The following is a 20,780-nucleotide window of genomic DNA, read 5'->3' as shown; positions in this document are numbered from 1 at the left end:
CAGAGCGCCCTGCGAACTACACCGTGAATGCTATTGAGATTAAAATAAACAAAGTATTCGTCTCGTACTGTCACTTATACAAATACAAAACCAATAGCTATCCGTGTTCATGTTTAGTATCAGCTGAGAAACATATGACGGACATGTGGTGAGATCCCTGCCATTTTCCTCTATGTTTAAGTGAGTGAGTAAATATTGTTTTACACCGTATAAGCAATCGTCCAGTCTTTCGCGGCGCCGTATCTATAAAAAGACATAACTAAAGGTAGTCATCGAGTGCTAATTCTACGCGCTGCTTAACAGCCCAAATGAGGCTTACATTATCGTCGTATGTTTGCCTCATTGGTTGTTTCTACACCTAGTAGTCAGTTATAACAATGGTGTGTGCAGAAAGAGAATCCATTACGTATTTAGATCACGTGTTACTTCAGGTTTTCCAGCTTCTGTGTATGGCACGGTGACTGAAAAGATGTAACAACAAAAATATATAAAAAATACCACAAAAACGTGAGCTATCTCTTTCCCTGTAAATAATCGAGCGCAGGCCAGACAACCTAGGGGTTGATGTTATGAGCAACGTCCGACGCTATCGGGGTACGTTGACCAAATCACCGAGCCTGACCACTCTCGACGCTATAAAGTCGGCTCTTACGACAAGCAGGCCCTGATCACACTTGACACAGATTTTGACCCGGAATCCCCCATGGGACTATGTACATTATACGGCCCTTGTAGTTGTAGATCACGAGGACCAGGCGACAGTCACCGTCAGTTGAACACCTAATACGACACGTCTAAGAAATACACCGGAACTACACAGGGCGACTACACTGATCCGCATTCTGATGTGTCACTTTACCTACAACCCTGCAAACCACATTCCACCATCGATTATCCAGTGTGTAATATATCCATTATATCACGAGAAGTACCTTAGATCCATTTTCGCGAACACCTGGTGTCATAATTGATTTTCTCGTGACACAGTCATATAATTTCCACAGCTATAGTTTGGCTTTTACGCCCAATGGAATCTGTTTCGTCGGTAAATCGAGACTGGTTGTTATATAGCGTAGACGTGTTATTATAACCATAGCCTCGTTAGAGCAGTGAGTGTTGAGTCGTGAATCTGGCATCTATGTGTGTTTTGTAATATAACAAGCAGTGGCAGGGGAATTGTATTATCTTGCTTATTTTTAATGAGAAGTACTCGAGCACTTTCTATGGTCGGGTAGCCTAGTGGTTAAAGCGTTCGCTCGTCACGCCGAAGACCCGGGTTCGATTCCCGACATTGGTACAATGTGTGAAGCCCATTTCTGGTGTCCCCCGCCGTGATATTGCTGGAATATTGCTAAAAGCGGCGTAAAACCATACTCACTCACTGTATGGAAGCGACTCAAGATTTGTAGTCGGCACGGAGATTATGAGTATCAAATTACTTGCTGGTGTATTGTGGACTTTCCCCTTGGCTATGCGCCCTATGTTTATTTCATAACCTACTGAGATTATCTAACTGCTATGCACTAAGTATAATAATAAATTAAAATAGGTGTCCAGCTCTAGGAAATGAAGGATTGTTCCGGGCTTCATTTTGATTTTATAGTTTTACTTAGTAGATATATATTTAAAAAAAGATAACTTTAAAAAATGATAACTGAATGTGAGTCTACCGTGCACTGTATATGTCCGGTCTTACTCGGTCGTGTATAATATACTGTGGCATTCTGAGCGCGAGGCAGACTACCTTATCTCTGTCACGGTGAGATCGAGGAACAAGGACGTATAAATATCTCTGGACCAGTGCTTGAAGCAAGGGTTAACGCGATGCTCCCCTGGGACGAGTAACAGCGACTGAGGAAGGTTTATGAAAGTCAGGCACAGGTTCACTTGCCAAAGACTAGTTATTTATCAGCCCTAGTTAAACAATGTAGTCCCGATTGAACGTGTATCTGGCCACAATATGTATGTTATGCCCCGTATTTACTGCCAGGCCGGTACGTATTGCGCAACTGGAACGAATTGCGAAATATTCAGACCCGCATTCGATATTGAGATGTCATTGATCTATTCAGCAGACTACAGCCCAGTTTCCGAGAGATACCCAGCCGTGTTATGTCTGCCAAACTGTATTGTCCCTCAGGAAGAGGTCATGTTGTATAGGCGTTGACGTTGCTAAGGCTGCAGACAGCCGGTGAGATGAAGCGCTCAGTCGTGTGTGTTGAGGTAAGCGAGTGTATGCTGTATTATATAGTGAACTAAGGCTCATCATAGTTGATGGTATATTAACTGTCTTTATCTCTATATAGTCTCCTGTTGATTGACTGCATTTCTATCGAACGAATATTTCATGTTTCAGAAATGAAAATGTCTGCTTTAATCCATATCATGAAGCAGAAGTTATTTGTCTTTCGTTTTTCTTTATCTCATCATTAATCTTTATGTGTAATATATGCGTGTATCCAAATGAATAAACCCGCGAAGATTCGGGTTAGGACAGATCTTCAGCAACCCAGGATTGTCGTAAGAGGCGAACAACGGGATTTGGATTTAAACGATTTCAAGTTGATATTTGCAATATAATTCTTTGTGTGATACTTATTAAGTTATGTCGGTGTGTTGGGCGCAAATAGGCATTCTGTTGGCTGTTAAACTATAATGATAAATGTCCATTTATATGGCGCCCAACTCCACGTTGATAATGTGCTCATGGCGCCCACAATGTTAGTGAAAACACACATAAAAAAGACATGTTTTCAGTTCTGCAATGAACGCAGAATGGGTTTGCATTGTTCTAAGACATATCTGGAAGATAGTTCTCACTTCATGGCAGCTGCTATACTGAAAGACCATATGATTTGACTTTGTATCCGGGGACTTAATAGGGTGCTGTAAGACTACGACCATCACTGAATTCCAGCCATCCACAACATTATTTCAACCACTATTTCGGCTCTTTACGCTCAATGGATTCTGTTTCAGCGGATAATCGAGACTGGTTATTTTCTGTCATTGCAGTTTCATGTTTACAACACTAGGGTACATGATCAGGAGATATGGGATTCGATTCTATTTTAAAATTGAATATACTTGATACCTTAGAACTGCTGTCAATACCTTATATTATTGAAGAATTCGAGGGTTTTTCGTTATATTTTTAAGAATGCACATACTAGTGTGTATATTAAAAAGAAACCCATATTACAAATGGAAAAAAATTGTTTCAACATCCACATATGAAGCGGGCACTACTTACGCAAGACGCACGAGGATAACTATATGTATGCATGTTGAGAAGACATGAATAACACGGAAGGAAATCATTGTTTTTCATTAATTCATCCCCAAAATCTACCATGTACATGCTAAAATCTATAGTAAACTGAAGTGTCTTCACTAACATATACATATTTAAAACTCTAACTTGAAACATTTAAAATACATTCCGTAAATATGTTGAATTGCGTTGCATCATGCAACACGTTTTCTGCTTTCTATTAAGCAGTGTCTCAGTGTGTCAGACAAGGTATGACTGGGATTGGATGTCAGGTGCTGGCAGTCTTGTCAGTCTGTAAGTATTCATCTTCTGTCAACATCCAGTAGGGGGCACGGGTGCCCCAGTCGTCTAAGGCGCCGCAATTCGCTGTCCCGGTTCACCCCAATTATGTTTCTAGGTTTGTCAGCACCATATCCGTGCTCGTGGGTTTCACCGAAGTGGTAAACGTCTGAGACCTGCATCACTTCGGGCTTTCCTCCCACATTAAGCTGACACGCCGTGATATAACTGGAATAATGTTAAAAGCGGCGCTAAACCCAACTCACTCACTCACTCACTCAACATCCAGTAGCAGTTTCATAATGAGATCGGTAATTATTGGAAAGGCGAGTTTATGTTCAAAGTGTTATCAAAGCATTACATTTCTGTGGGACATATTGTTGAGTTATGTTATTGGGGCCTGGCTTAACATTAATTTGTTCGCATGCATCTGGCGTGTGAGTCCGTCACTTACCACACAGCCTTGCATTAATGAATCTGCAGTGTCAGGACTGGCGCGGGGAGTACCCGAGGATGTGGCAGTGTTCCGCTACCCCGACGAGACAGAGCTGGTCGCCCGTTCAGCCAACTGTGTCATCTGTTCGACGTAAGATATACAATAATTACACTTCAGACACGACTGCTAGAACTGCATGGTTTGTTTATTTGATTGTTTGTTATTTAACGCCGCAATCTTCCAGCTATATGACGGCGGTCTGTAAATATTCGAATCTGGACCAGAAAGTCCAGTGATTGACATCATGAGCCTGACTACCCGATCCCGTTAGAAGCATGGGTTGCTGAAGACCAATTCCGACTTGAAATCGTAACGTGATAGAACTGCATGGTCTTTCTATTGCGTGGTTTTACCGTTGATAATTGTGCATCTCTGTTTTGTGTGGAGTCCTTCACTTTACAGAAGCTCAGTATAGGCATTGCAGATGTTGGATACAATGCCAATTTACTGGTCAGTAGGGGGCGTGAGATTGTTGTTAGAGACGATCATATTTTCGGTAACTGCTTCAAGGGGTTCAATATTTTTTCCGAAAGGAATGGCCGAACAATCAATTCTTGTCTATAAAATAATTCTTTGCAGGACATCCAGCTGACACGACTGTATCCTGTGTAAAACCGAGACAAACATACAACACCCTCCCCCTCTACAAGCCATTATAACAAATGATTTGTCCCTCAGTAACAGCGCTTACATAAACACTCACTCTCTCTTGCCCATGTTTTGCATGCCACGCAAACGTCTGGTTGGCGATCATGAGTATACATTGAGGTGAGGTGAAATTGGGTTTAACGCCTCGTCCGAGATTATTGCACTTATACGTGTGTGTGTTTGTGTGGCTGCTTGTACTAGTCCGGACTGATGCCAATTTATAGTGCCAGCTCACTGAGATACCATGCCGCAGTTTAACATGAATACCCCATTCAAAGACAGTATACCTACTCCGACCTGACCAGTCCTTGTTTTAGCCCCTTAATGCCGAGCGCAAGACAGGGTAACAACAAGTAACATCTTTTGGTATGACGCGGCCGAGGATCAGTACCCTGGACCTTCCGCTCTCCGGGCGGACGCTCTACCACTAGACCACGGAGGCGGTCGAGTATACATTGATAATACAACACGGGTCATACCATTAGATCTGTGTATGAAAATAGCATGACATCATTCTTGCTTGTGTGTTATTTCCCAGACAGCCACATCAGTGTGACTTTTAACTGCCATCTTCATTTCACCGCAGCACGCCAGTGTACAGGAATGGAGTAGCATTCAGGACGGTCAATGGCGGAGACGTAATTGAGCTGGACTTCATCTCCGTCGGGATGGAGACTTCCAACTGTAGGCTGCACTTTATCCGTGTATACGATGGTACGTTGAATATATTCTGCACTGTATAGGAAGATAAAATCAAATGCGAAATTTGTGTTGGTGCCCAGTATGGTATACAGCACGCTGCATTGGTACTGTGTGTAGTGTCTTTCAGTTACAACACAACGTACTAGCTTAATATGCTACCGTCACGCACGACACTGTGTAGTGTTTGTTTGTTTGTTTGTTTGTTTGTTTGTTTAACGCCGCACACAGCAATATTTCAGCTATATGACGGCTGTCTGTAAATAATCGAGTCTGGACCAGACATTACACTGACTGACACCATGAGCATCGATCCACGCAGCTGGGATGCGATGGCATGCATCAACCAAATCACCGACCACCTGACCACCCGATCCCGTTAGTCGCCTTTTACGACAAGCATAGGTTGCTGAAGACCTATTCTACCCCGGATCTTCACGGCTCCTGTGTAGTGTACTAAGAGACAAATTATCATAATTCGGGCGAATCCTGGATTCGAACCCACTCCTTACAACGTGTTTCGCTGCATTAGACCATGATGCCTATCATGTCCCATGTGTTCATTCAGCACAGTGGTAAGATTAGTGTCAAGGCAAATGAAGTCTATTCTAGTAGGTGCATCTTACGTTTATACCTTTAATTATGATCAAAATGCAGCAGCCGTTGTCATTCTATATTTGTGGATATGGATACTGTTACAGGCACTGATTCCGACGCACCCCTTCTTAAAACGGTGTGTGATTCACAGACAATGAAAGTCAGAAGCACAGGGTCTACGATGGCCTTGTACTACACTTGGTGGGACACCTCCTCCTACTTCCGGTTAAACCATTACAGTGAGTAGCGGGTGTATAATTCCTGTCGACAATGGTACAAGTACCAAACTGAAGAGTTTGGCCAATTTGAAACATGTCAGTGTCCAGGTATGGGTTAACTGTTACGTAACGGTATCAGCACCTGACCATGGTGCTAAACCTGATCACCATTACTGCAATTAATCGCATCACACACTCGCCCAGGCACGAAACAGTTACCGTTACTCTGTAAATCTTTCATGGCCCGTTGTGCGTGTGTACGCTAGTGTCTAATCGATAACATTTGATTTCCCCTAATTGTGTTTTAGTTTGTTTGTATGTAGCTTTAGAGCTAGAATAGTGCATGTTGTTTGCAAATTTCAGCCTACACATTGCTGTGGGATCGAATTATTTATGAATTGAGGTGAGGTGAAATTGGGTTTAACATAGCGTTCTAGGTTATTGCGTGCCTTGGTCCGGACTAATGCCCATTTTATAGTGCTCAGCCACCAAGCCGCAGTTTAACATGAATACCTAACTCAAGCACAGTAATCTGACTCAGTGAAGATAGGGCAACAATAAGTACCATCTTTGACCGTCTTTTGGTATGACGCGGCCGGGGATCGAAACTCCGCCTTTCGCTCTCCAGGCAGACGCTCTACCACCAGACCACAGTGGCGGTCTATTTGTAGAATACTATTGTTGGATGTTCCGAGTACACACGTGCATACTACCTGTAGATACATATTGACATTACTATTAAGAGACTAATCTACGATGAACCGTGGAGTATCTGTCAGAACCTATAGGCTAGGGACTTGCATCCCTTGTCCAATGTTTTTAGATATTTTACTTTACAGAGACGCTTCACTGAAGTCAACCTATTGATCTGGGCGCCGTTGTACAAAACAACCGTGGCGTTACGACTGTCGTAAGTCTATGTTAAGGTATTGGAGTTACGATCACCTTTGCGCTAAGATCACTTTGTACAACGGCACCCTGGTCACGTCATAGTCTTAGTTTGGTACGTTATACAGAGTGACGTCATACCGCACTGGACAATTGCTAAAATACATATGTGTGAAAATCGAAAGATTATTACAGTCTGTTACTATCTATTCTTATTGGTAATATGTGTTTTTTAAACATGAGTTGTTTATCAACTTTGAAAATATGATTCTTATTGTGACTGCCGGGAGCAATTATGAACTTCCTGGTAATCCAGGATAAATTGAACCAACGCGTTGGAGACAATGTCGTAACTTCTTCCGGGCGTCCACTGCGACCCTGCTACAGTTACTAAATGTATTGCCGTTCCTGGTCCTTGTGGTCAATTAAGCCAGGACATTGCCCTCGCATTGTCCATCGCGGCTCGGCTCCGTCAAGGAGTGATTGGCCTAATGACCCTTACTCCAAGTTGTCTCCATCAGCATTCACACCCGCATAATAAAGAAACGCAACACCAGTTTATACTCACATAGTTTTACTTACTCTCAGTCCATCTATCACTACAGAACAGGATCAGACTGGCCAGGCTCGTCACAAGCTGGTGGAAACTTAGAAAGATCGGGATTCGACTCGATCGACTGTAAACCGCGCACCACTCTCCTAATGTTGAGGGTATCATTTTATAGTGTTCGAGCCTCACCTGTCCTTGTCACATGTCTCAATACCTCCATTTGATTCGTTACAAGTTTATATCTGACCATGAACTCATGTGTGTCGCCATCGGAAAAATACCAAAAACCTACGTGCCAGATTGCTCATCTCTCTATTGATTTCGTGACTCGCTCCGAAGCTCCAAATGGATTATACCTTGTAATTCCCCATTTGTTTCATTAACTCATGGATAATAGCCAGAGACCAATCCAATGATAAATGTGAAATGTCTTTTCTCTATTGATTCCTTTCCAATTACAAGTTCTGTCACGAACTATATCTAATGGGTTCTATTTATTATCATTCGTTTCTGAGATGCATTTTTAACCTTATAACAACAAGTAGGTAATGCAGAGAATGTTGGCAAACATATTTGGTGTGTGACACGCGTGTTGCTCATAAGACTCAAAAGAGGTCGGTGTGACAAGTCGATACCAGAATTCTCTAACACTCGTTTGATAGAAGTTTAACAAATAAATATGTCAAAGCTAGGTAAGCATGGCCAAATCTCAGACTCGAAAATTGGCCTGTAATGTCATAAATTACATGGAGAAAGAATGGACAAATATATCTCTAGCATTGTCAAAAGCTTGCTTTGCTACTGGTCCAAAAACAAATTGATATACTATACAGTTACACTGTTACATGGAAGCTATCTGTTAACTTGGAAAAAACTAATATTATCGTATTTAGAAGAGGAGGTCCTCTTGCATCGAGAGAGAAATGGTTCCTTAATAACCAACCTATAAATGTTACAAACACGTATAAATACCTCGGTGTTGTTTTACCGTTTAACCTTAATCTTAAACATCTAGTTAACGATCTCGCCCTACGAGCAAAAAAGGTCCTAATAAATCTATTTGACGTTCTAAATAAATTGCGTGTTATCTCACCTACTCTTTTCTTTAAGATGTTTGATGCTCAAGTTCAACCAATCTTATTATATGGTTTAGAGGTCTGGGGTTTTGAAACCTATTACAAAATTGAAAAGGTACACTTAACTGCATGTAAAAGATTTCTAAATGTTTCCAAATCGGCTCCAAATCATATGGTCTATGGCGAATGTGGTATATACCCGTTATATATTTGTTCATATCTACGTTTACACAGATACTGGCTCAAAATAACAGATATGTCGCGGGAACGAATCCCAAGAAAATGCTACGAATTGCTTGTCTATCGTGATAGTGTTGGTTACGTAACCTGGGCATCAAACATTAAGCATTTACTCTTCTCTCACGGATTTGGATATGTTTGGCTTAATCAAAGCGTTGGAGACAAAATGTATTTTCTTAGTTCTTTTAAGCAGGTAGCAATTGATATGTTTACTCAAAACTTGAGGTCGTCACTAGATAACAGTACACGCTACGACGTCTATAAAACCTTTAAATATTGTCTAACACCAGAGGTTTACCTGCATACTATAACAGACAGAAAAATTAGAGACACATTTATCAAACTTAGGCTAGGTTTAAATGATTTGATGTGCAACAGGGGTCGCTTCTCCTCTATTCCTAAGGATATGCGTTTTTGTCCATTCTGCGAAAACCATATTGAAAACGAATTACACTTTTTGTTTATATGTCCAATTTACGACAACCTAAGATTGAAATATATGCTTGATATCACTAAGAACCACTATTCCAGGAATAAAATATTATCTTTTAATGGTATCCCTAGTCAAAAATTAACTAAGATATTACAATACATCTATCAAAGTCTACGAGTGCGTAGTAAATTACTTAGTAAATCCGATATGTCCAGAAATAATTTAATTTAGTTGTTTTGAAACTTTCGCATCTAGATTAGGAGTATCTAAATTTAATTTTTTTTCTGTTTGTTTCTACTAGACATGCATATGAATATTTAAAAATGTCAAATTGTCTTGACATGATGAGTATATTACTGATAGATCCTTTTGTATTGAACGTCGCGCTATGGCTGAAAGCCTTTGCGACGTAAAACTTCATATTTCCATTCCACATTTGTATTCCTTTTGTATTTTATACTACTACTGCTGCTACTGTGGTTATTACCACTGTTATTACAATACCTCTATTACATGTCAAGCATCATATTAGTTATCCAATAATTATATTATGCGCTGTACAACTGTAAATGATATTGTTTATCTGTATGTGTATAGGGGCCAATGGCCTTTCATACAATAAAGATTGATTGATACTGGTCTGTTTGTATCTACGCTAAAGCCCTTCACAGCATAAGGTATCGTTCGTGCCAAAGACGTTTCATTAGCCCAAGTCAGTCGGTATACCCTCAGTGATAAAATCCCAACTTCACGATTTCGATTAGTGCGCTGTTCGCCAGTCTGTACCCGGTGCGTATGTAGTGCGAAAGCCACTGCCAACTCTAGATAGTATCTATGACATGATCAAAACTGATTTGAATTTGAGGGTTCTGGAGAAGGCATATTTCTAAAACATATGGGATTTAGATGGCGTGAAACGTATGCAGTACTTATGTGCAATAAAAACTACCGAGACGAGAACCCGTCAATCATTTTTATTGATGAAATGTGGATGCATGTGCACCACACTGTCCCAAAATGTCGGCAGTTGGACCTGATATGGCTACAGGCGGGCTTCAACCCCCGTCCGGGGCCGAACCTCGACTGAGAACTCTGAAAACGGATCTGTCCAAAATACACTGCTTATATTTGATGAAAATCTCAAAACAGGTGATTAGCATGACGAGATGAATTTTGATAATTTCCCCAAATCGTGGCAGGAAAAACCTTTCCTTATCATTCCACTCAAGTCCGTCATTCTTATGGACAACGCGCAATATCATAACAAGGAAGTGCGTAAATGTTCAACAACCACTAAAAGCATCGTTGCAAAGGCATGATATTGCGTTTGACGACAAGATGTTCAAAGTCGAACTGTTTTGGGGGGATTTATTTTCGCAAAATGTAAGAAATCAGGTCCTGAGTAGATACTATGCTGAAACAACACGGACATGCTATTCTGCGTCTACCTCCTCACCATGCAGATTCAAACCCCATTGAGTTTGTTTGGGCTTATGTGAAGAATTGTGTTAAACAAAACTTGAAGTTCACAAAAAATCAGCTCGAGCTGAATGTGAAGAACGAATGTCTGCAACTGGTGCCAAGGAATGGTCAGAATGGTGTAAGCATGTCCCATGTTGCTACTGGCAACGGGAAATAGTTGTTCTTTTAAAGGAGAGAAATGAACAGCATCATTGTCTGACGAGTGGATCAGATACAGAAACCGCATCAGAATGAGGAGAGTAGTACTATGATTACCCAATGATCTCAATATGAATCCAGCCAGCAATATCACGTTTACAGTATGCCGAAACCCCATTAACAATCACATGGGATTAATTAAGGAGAATATCATTGAGTCAACTATCACTACGTTAAGGTCTGAAACTTTCACAATCATTCGATGAATGACATGACACTATTCATTATTGCTCTCTTGGGTAAAAAAAGTATTCCATTTTGAAACAAGAATTAATTCCCCTCATTGTCAGAACACTTCTCAATTGTTGTTATCTATGCGTATTTGTTGTCCCCGTTTTCAGTCATCGGATATCTCACATCAGCACGTACCATTTATTATGTGCTATTGAACTCGTCACTAGAACTCATTGTAAGACAGGACATGCCCATCGTACTACTTGCACGGACCACCAGTTACCCCTTTCGTCACAATGGTACGCGCCAGTAGGCGGACATAGACATACGGGGTTTATTGTCAGTTCACAACTCAACTTATCCTGGCTTACTAGTACGCGCCAATGCAATAAACATGCTTATGTTGAAAAAAGGCATTCAGGAACAAGGGCCTCGTAATTATAATCAATACATTGTTTATTTGTTTGTTTGTTTGTTTGTTGCTTAACACCGCACACCGCAATATTCTGGAGTCTGGACCAGACAATCCACTGATTGACATCATGAGCATCGATCCACGCAATGGGGATACGATGACATGCATCAACCAAGTCAGCGAGCCCCTTTAGTCGCCGCTTACGACAAGCACAGTCGCCTTTTACGGCAAGCATGGGTTGCTGAAGACCATTTCTATCCCGGATCTTCAAAGGTCATTTAATCAGTACAGTGTACATAGTGTCAGATTGAATACACTATTCGTTTTGGTAACTTATGATAATACGTGGTGTTAAAGTAAAGAATAATGACATTGGAATTGACGTTTTAAGTGCATCTCCTAATTTCAAATTGTGAATTGAACGCACAATTGATCCCTTCTAAATATAATTATTTGGTATTGGTTTATTTTTACAGGTTATCAAGGTCCAAATGCGTCCTCCTCGCCCTCGTTATCGGGTCCCAAAATCGTCGGCATTGTCGTAGGTGTCATAGTAGCCGTCATTATCATTGCAGCAGTTAGAGTCTGTCTGACGAAAAAGAACAAAAGAAAGACACACTGCCAAAGAAACAGAAAGTCGAACAGCATCCGCGCGTTGCCAGGTGCACCACCACCAGTTGCAGCAGCAGGACCTCCTGCCTTGTCCTACCCCCTCAACTACACCAACCACAACTCCGTCAACAACCAGCCCTCGCCATTTGAGAAGGCAGCAATACAAGGCTTGCAGAACTATAGCGTTCCTCCCCCTGCCTTCCACTACACCGCTCCTCCACCCTATGACCAACACGTATCGTATCCACCTACTGCCCAGCCGTAGGGTTGGTTGGTTGGTTTGTTGTTTAACGCCGCACTCAGCAATATTCCAGCTATATGACGGCGGTCTGTAAAAAAATCGAGTCTGGACAAGACAATCCAGTGATTGATATCATGAGCATCGATCCACGCAATTGGGATCGATGACATACATCAACCAAGTCAGCGAGCCTGACCACCCAATCCCGTTAGTCGCCTTTTACGACAAGCATAGTCACCTTTTACGGCAAGTATGGGTTGCTGAAGACCTATTCTACCCCGGAGTCTTCACGGTGGACCAGCCGTAGGGAGGGACATGGAGCAAGGAAAAGACTATTATGTAAACGCTTGACAGTTGCAAAGAATTTTCAGAAAATTGATGGCCCACAAAATCTTACGAGAAGTGGAATTTCCAAAATGTGAAAATTATCCACTGCGTGCTTTGTTTTATTGTTCATGATGTGTGACATACTATTTCTCGTACACCCCGCCTTGACCTAGATTTTGTAAGTTTGTGGGCGCTGAAAAAGGAAAGGGAGTGGGGAGCTGATTAAGGGGTGTAAATAGTCTATAAATATATATTATAGCGTATAAGATAGACGTGTATATTTATGTTTCATTTATATATAATATTCTTAAGATATAAATTACATCGACAATAAAACACACATACTGACTCCAGCAAAGCATATTAAGGGAGTAATGGTAAAGAGAAAATCGGAAGCACCGGGGACATAGTCGTCTAAATGTTCGCAATTCGCTATGCAGAATTGCATCCCTTGGTTGTGCCAGATTCCGCCAATCGCATGTTTGAATTGATGATTATGACTTGGTTTGTCATCACCTGATCGTGTTAGCTGTCAGATATTGCCGCTAACACAATGTCACTCACTCCTTAACAAACTTTTTTTCTGAGCCAATAACATTTGACCCTTCTAATATAATGTACTTAATGAGTTTGTTGCACTTGCTTCAATGTGATACATATTTGATTGATGTTTTACACATGTATATATCCACCATAATGTACCTTTATTAGATCAATTGACTATATATGTAAATAAATATATATTAAGTAATCAAATGTTTATATACTTTCACATTACATAGGCAAAAATAGCAACTGCCTTTACGATTCGGATTTCAGGAGCGACTGATACATATTGATAACAGGAATTGTTCGATGTCTTCTAGGGCGGTCGGGTAGCCTAGTGGTTAAAGCGTTCGCTCGTCAAGACCCGGGTTCGATTGCCGACATGGGTACAATGTGTGAAGCCCATTTCTGGTGTCACCCTCCGTGATATTGCTGGAATATTGCTAAAAGCGGCGTAAAACCATACTCACAAACTCGATGTCTTCTTTATCGACACAACGCAGTTCGTTGTCAGACAGCTATGGAAGTATCAAACAATATACATGTATACTGAGGCATACACTGCATGACATTTTGTGTCCGTATATGTACATACATAACTTGTGTGAACAATTGTAGAACTGTACAGTATATTGAACATAAACTGTGTGTACAGATTCAGTGTGAGGCTTCCCTTGTCACGGGGGGCAAAGGTTGTCCACTCGTCTAAGGCGCCGCAATTCACTGTGCAGCGTTGCGTCCCTTGGGCACGCCAGAAACCTGTGATTGTAAGTTTGAATCCCGGTTCTCCCCGATTATAGATGTAGGTTTGTCAGCACCATAGTCGTGCTCGTGGGTTTTACCAAAGTGGTAAACGTCTGAGACCTGCATCACTTCGAGCTTTCCTCCCACATTAAGCTGATCCGCCGTGATATAACTGGAATACTGACGTTGTTGGTTGACACGTGAAATCAAACTCACTGACTTGAGTAAGTCATTTCTAATATTGTTTATATGTCCCTCTCTCAGAATGTGACAGTACTCACTTCAAGCAGTTATGGAAGTCAGTTTATTTCTAAATGAACGTTGATGAATAGATTTACTAACAGGTAAAAAGGGGCATATATTATTGTAAAGCTTATTATTATGTACTTGCACGAACCAAACTGTATATTGTACATGATTAGTTTTTATCACAATTCTGAACACGTCTGAGGTGATAATGCGTGAATCAACGAAAATAAGCTTGTTCTTAGACACAACACGAACAAGACATAGTAATAAGGTGAAACGTTTGCCTACCAATTGGACTTCCATGTATATGTACGTGATGTAAGTAAAACATTTAACGATAAGACGTTTTGGTGGTGTTAATCATTATTTAAGAAATAAACGACCCGCGATCGTTCTTTATCATACAACAAAAAACTGCAGGGAGAATAAACCATGAAGGGTTGCAGAAAAAATGAAAATGATGATCGTATCGGAAACACCCAGAGGTGAGGTGAGGTGAGGTGAAATTGGGTTTAACGTCGCGTCCAAGATTATTGCACTTATATAGCGACGTGCATGCAGGTGTGTGTGTGTGTGTGTGGCTGCTTGTACTAGTCCGGACTGATGCCGATTTATAGTGCTAGCTCACTGAGATACCATGCCGCAGTTTCACATGAATACCCCACTCAGACACAGTATACTGACTCCGAGCCGACCAGTCCTTGTTTTAGCCCCTTAATGCCGAGCGCCAGACAGGGTAACAAGAAGTACCATCTTTTAACGTCTTTTGGTATGACGCGGCCGGGGATCGAACCCCGGACCTTCCGCTCTCCGGGCGGACGCTCTACCACTAGACCACGGAGGCGGCGGAAACACCCAGATGAATAGATTAAAACTCTAGTTTTCAGAATTCAGTCACAGAGATAATACCCTAAGGATCTCGAAAAATGTATTTGGAACATGGAGAAACATTCTGCGTGCACTTGGGCCAGCTTAAATGTGTGCGCCTTGGTTTTTCTTTGTACTGAGATTACTGCCAAATGTCTGCTCTTTCTGCAGAGACCATATTGTTAGAGGTTTTCGATATTGGTCTCGAAGTATAATGGGTTTCTGATAGACAATAAAAATCACCGACGAATGTTTTCTTTTATGACTTCAAATGGCTATAAATAAAGCGAAAAAAAAACTTTCTGTGTCCAAAAGAAATCTCCGCATAAAGCAGAGTCGATTGTACGATTCCGACTAAATCATGAGCATTGTTTATGAATCACTATCAAATAGTAATGATACAAGATGTTCGTGAAAAGGTGAGCGCATCCTGCCCCACCGGTGGCACCCGTCACAAACACATGTAAAGGCAAGTCAATTGTCCACCTAAAAGAAACAAGGAAACATATTGTACAAGTCAAAATAGGGAATTGCATCGGACATCATTTTTATCACTAAAGCGTCAAATTTGGAAATGTCCTCCACATGTCTAGTACAATAAAACGTTTTGAAACTACTACTGAGGCCTTGAATGGTGTAACCTTGATCAAACAACTTCTAAGCAAGAGTCGTATGACGCCCTTTGACATCTTGGTAGAAAGAGCATGCTCGATTGTATCACAAAAGTAAACACCAAAGTCTGGAGCTGCTGGAATGTTGCTCGACATGAAGGAGAATGCTTTTGGAAAGTCTTCCTCTTTTCATACAGTCTTAAATTGTGGAGAGTGCTTTGTCACACTGAATCTTTATGCATAGATCTAAATATGAAACAGATGAGGCGGTCTCACAGGTCTCCTAGATTCCTAGTTCAGATGGGTAAATCAGTGGAAGGGAATTGGCTATTTGATTGTTATTGAACGCTATCAAATCATCGATATACCTGAAGCTTAAGTTAAACCTCGTGGCCAAATTATCTTGTTTTGATTTTCCCAATCCCAGCAGAAATATGCATATGCATAAAGAAACAGATTCACAAGAAAGGGGGCACAATTGGTTCCTATGGAGATGCTTACTTCTTGCCTAAATGTCTTATCCCCATATTTTACGTAGATGTTATCAATGAGGAAGTCCAGCATTTCACATATTGTTTTCTCAGTATACTTCAGATGGCATTTGCTTTCATTTTTAGCAAATTGTCCTGAACCTCTGAATATAGATACGTAACTGTATCTGTGTTCACCAAAAGCCCTATGGATCAAGAAATGAAGTTTTTCCGTAAGCTTTTCATGTGGGAAAGTGGTGAACAAAGTTGAAAAGTCAAATGTTTTGACAGAATGGACCTTGGTTCTTTTCTGAGATTGAAATAAGTCAAGCATGGTATTAATTCCACTTTTCTCAAATACTTTCTGTGAATATAAAGAAAGCCCTTCCTTGATCGTATTAAGGATTATGGTTAGTCTTTGAGACAGCAACATTTGCTGGACCGAGCAATGTATCTCTCTATGTACGGATGTTTATGGAGCTTTGGAATCCAGTACAAAAGAGGAATGGATATGTCTTCAGGTTTTAGAGGCAAGTCAAAAGTTGGTATGATTTATGGTTTTGGCAGATGTCTTCCTCAGTTAACTTACTGGCCTTCTATGTGGTATTATAAAGTCATTATATATTTTCGTGATATTGTCGAATGCACAAGAGCTTCCATATGGTTTCCAAAAGAGGCCACGTGACTAGCCACCAATGCATTATGGTCGGAAATTACGTTTGAACCCGTTTGGACGTGCAGAGGATATATCATAGACTCCCAGGTAGAACCAAGTATTGATGTCATCCGCATGATTGATTCATTGACTTCAAAAAGTTTGAACATGTGATCATCATATTTTGTGTGATAAACAAAGAGTTCATGCAAAAATGTTGTCAACAACTACTATAGAGAAATGTTGATGTACCATATACTTCCATTGCTGTCATGTGCACCAAATGAGATTTTAAATACTTGTACTGGTTTCTGTTACTTCAACAATGAAAATCAGATGTATGCTTCTTTTTGTAGTAACAACAGTCGGCAGAATCAACCACGCAAAGATTCTTCATGACTCAGAGCCGTATTGATTCATAGTAAATTCTCAATACATAATGCAATACTGTCTATGCCAAAGCATTTGATACTTATTCATACTTATTGTGATTCTTGAAAAAACGCTAACACATTTTACGGATCTCTTCATAAAGTCCAAGAATGATGAAAAGCCTACTCTACTGTGACTTCCGGAAAAAACAAACTGGGATGTATCTAAACTATCAAATATTACATTTCACCGCCTCTTTGCCTATTCGAGATTGTGGAATAGAAACGCCCCCCCCCCCCCCCCCCCCCCCCGCCCCCCCCCCCCCCCTTCATGTACTAATAGTTGTCACGTATAGATAGATAGATAGATAGATAGATAGATAGATAGATAGATAGATAGATAGATGTATTTGTGTCTTGACATACATACACAGGTTGTCTTGACTTTCAAAAGACCTACGTGCACATAGTCATGTAGCGCATTCATGTTCAGAGAAGTCCCCAAGGAGTTGTAAACATGCCCACTGAACAAGTAATGTTACAACGCAATAAATGTGCCACTTCGCCAGTGACTTATATACGTTGTTGTTTCTTTTACGTGCAGTAAGTAGCAGTGGAAAGACGTAGCGGATTGAGGGTGGCCATTTAAAGATGGAAACGTTCGTTGCTGCCATATCGACATTTGCATTGGCATGTCTGGTGTTACAGTACTCTGTGAAAGGTAATTATTCATTAATCCTGGTAAGTAACCGAGAATTTGATAATCTGAGGTCGCCTTGGATTTTTTATGGAGACTGGATATTTTTTCAGCTTAAGTTGTAAAAACCAGACAATTTTTAACTAAAATTATGAGCCTGAATACAATATTATTTAAAAACATCTCGCAACAATGGATTTTATTGTGGCAGACAATTAGTTTTTCATTTCCAACTGTCTCAAGCATAAATAATTATTTTTATCAAGCATTATTTGGGACAATTTAACTTTTTCAATAAAGTCCCAGGATCCACCCAGTATATTAAATGGTTGGGCCCTAATGCCGATATTATTCTAATTACTTCATCATACAAAACAATTTATTTCGAATACACTTGCATGTGCTGAAAAGGATGCAGAAACGTCATTGGTAACTCATGAACGATATATATGTCCATTATGTATTTAGTAATAAATAACCGTATTGATAATAGGTAATACAAATATCCTTAACTCATTTACTTTCTATTTCAGGGGAGAGTTTCGTTTTGGCCTACCCTGGAAGGGTCTATAATCACCCGAACCCTACTGTACATGCCATTTCTTGTGGCCAAGGCGGGACAATGGATATTTTTGTGGCAGACGACGACTCAGTGATAAGTGTTAATGTATCAAATGCATATACACATTATTTCCCAGATGACATTGTCACAACCTCAGGTACTGAAAACAAAACTGTGATTATAAGTTCTCTTGATGATATTCACGTTTATGGGATTGCAGCTTGGAGCATGTTCACACCAATATCTGTGATGAGTCTTGGGATAAGATACATGTTATCCTTTTGTACAAGTATTTCGAATGGCACAGACACGCATTCATATATATTAATTATAGCTTCACACAAGGACCATGCAAATATTGAAATTGAATGGAGAGCTGCCGGTACTATCATGTATGACGGCGCTACGTATGTGAGTGGTGACGTTCTACGAGTGACACTTGCTCCCTACCAGACATTTACTCTGAGAAATGATGCTGACATGACGGGCACCACCATCACCAGCCTTACAGGAACTATCGCTGTATTTAACGGAGGAGAAAGCTTCACTCGACATAGCAAATTACCATATCTCACATCTTACGATCAGCTGCCACCACTAGATTGGGACGGGACCGAATTTGTGTTCTTAAGTATGCACTATCATCAAAATGAAGTCACAACATTAACAGTTACTGCTAATGAAGACACATCAATTAGTTTCAACAATGGGTCCACAGTTGTGATTGATGATAAGCAATTCTATCGTGAAGACATATTCACGCAACGAATGTTTGAACTTAAAACTAATTCGCCGGCTATGGTGACACTGTGTTACCATGAGGACTTTACTTTGCAGTACGCATACGAAAGTCTCTTTGTTGTCCCACCAGTCAATGCATATATACAACATACGGCCATCATACATGACCATGTTAATGTCATAGCAGAGAAAGCAGATGTACACAGAGTGGCCGTTCACGATGCTAATCACAACAATCTCAATGTTTCCTGGAGAGATGTGGCTTACACAAATTACGTCTTTGGAGCGGTAGAGAAGGGACCCAGTCAGGTTTTCATTACATCAGATAGGACGTTCACAGCTTTTGCAGTCGGTCCGGATTTTGGACGAAATGGTGGATACAACTTTACGTATACAAACGCAACCGGTAAATCTAATGTATATTATCATGCAATTCATGAATATAGATACATGTTCATTTCCCACAGGCTCAGTCAAGTTCTACAATTCATGTTCTGAGTAAAATAAATCATTTGTTAACTCATTTATATATATGGAAACAAAGGGCTAAATGTAGAAGGACATATTTTGCCGTGATTGAACATTGACCTAATTGATTGTATTTTTTATCTAAACTACCGGACAAAAAGAAAGTGTACACTTTTGTTTGATGGTGGCTAAAACAAAACACCCAAGAAATGATTATTCAAGGTGAAGTATTTGTCACGGGTACCTGTTTTGGACCTTAAGTGTTCAGTGTTTAGGCGACTGTTTTCAGCCTAGTAACGTTTTGATAACGTTTTTAATTTTGGGGTCAAATCCTATTTTCAAGTGTATAGTTTCTTTTGCCCGGAAGCTTATAAGTAGGGTGACAATATAAAACAGTAATGAGATCGTCAGGATTATTCGCAAGTCAAAAACGTATGACATTTGAAAGTTATAAAAAAAATGGCGTTGGGAACTGAAAGCATGGTAAACACTGAAATAAGAAGTACACAATGTTCGAGACAGTGGCCATTCCGAACTGAGTGAGTGAGTGAGTATGGTTTAACGCCGCTTTTAGCAATACTCCAGCAATATCACGGCGGGGGACACCAGAAATGGGCTTCACACATTGTACCCATGTCGGGAATCGAACCCGGGCCTTCGGTGTGATGAGCGAACGCTTTAACCACTAGGCTACCCGACCGCCCCTCCAAACTGAGAGTCTTCTGAACACATGTACAATGTTGCTGTTAAATATTGTTCTTATTACACCCGACAAGACAGCTTTTGTTAACAACTTTTCCAATTCATACAACGATGGATAAATCTTCAGGGAGTCACACTCAACGGGTAAATGTATATTTCCATTAAAAAGAAACAAAACGAATTGTTTATTTAAATTATAGTGAAAACATTGCCATGTATTCCAAAGGAATAAAGTAGAGGCATTTATGAT

General features: G+C 40.5%; 2 protein-coding genes across 3 annotated transcripts; both read left to right on the top strand.

The window, feature by feature from the left end:
• The first annotated feature begins 2,011 nt into the window (after positions 1-2,011).
• On the top strand, positions 2,012-12,617 carry LOC124143828. Of its 2 annotated transcripts, none has more exons than XM_046512948.2 (6): positions 2,012-2,223; positions 3,503-3,568; positions 4,037-4,139; positions 5,284-5,411; positions 6,098-6,232; positions 12,144-12,617. In XM_046512948.2, exons 2-6 carry the CDS (start codon positions 3,526-3,528, stop codon positions 12,542-12,544), a joined length of 810 nt encoding a protein of 269 aa, XP_046368904.2. In that variant the 5' UTR covers positions 2,012-2,223; positions 3,503-3,525; the 3' UTR covers positions 12,545-12,617. The 2 variants fall into 2 exon arrangements, with proteins under 2 accessions (XP_046368904.2, XP_048238461.1); XM_048382504.1 differs by having other exon boundaries at positions 3,500-3,568.
• Positions 12,618-17,970: 5,353 nt separating this feature from the next.
• LOC125383458 (IgGFc-binding protein-like) lies at positions 17,971-20,431 on the top strand. The gene is made up of 2 exons (XM_048401598.1): positions 17,971-18,081; positions 18,591-20,431. Exons 1-2 carry the CDS (start codon positions 18,012-18,014, stop codon positions 19,856-19,858), a joined length of 1,338 nt encoding a protein of 445 aa, XP_048257555.1. The 5' UTR covers positions 17,971-18,011; the 3' UTR covers positions 19,859-20,431.
• Positions 20,432-20,780: the final 349 nt, after the last annotated feature.

Source organism: Haliotis rufescens, unplaced genomic scaffold (assembly GCF_023055435.1).
Source record: "Haliotis rufescens isolate VD_foot unplaced genomic scaffold, xgHalRufe1.0.p SCAF_1, whole genome shotgun sequence".
In the NCBI taxonomy this organism is placed as follows: Eukaryota; Metazoa; Mollusca; class Gastropoda; order Lepetellida; family Haliotidae; genus Haliotis; species Haliotis rufescens.
The sequence above is the reverse complement of the archived record's forward strand: the minus strand, read 5'-3'. Positions and strand labels throughout refer to the sequence as shown.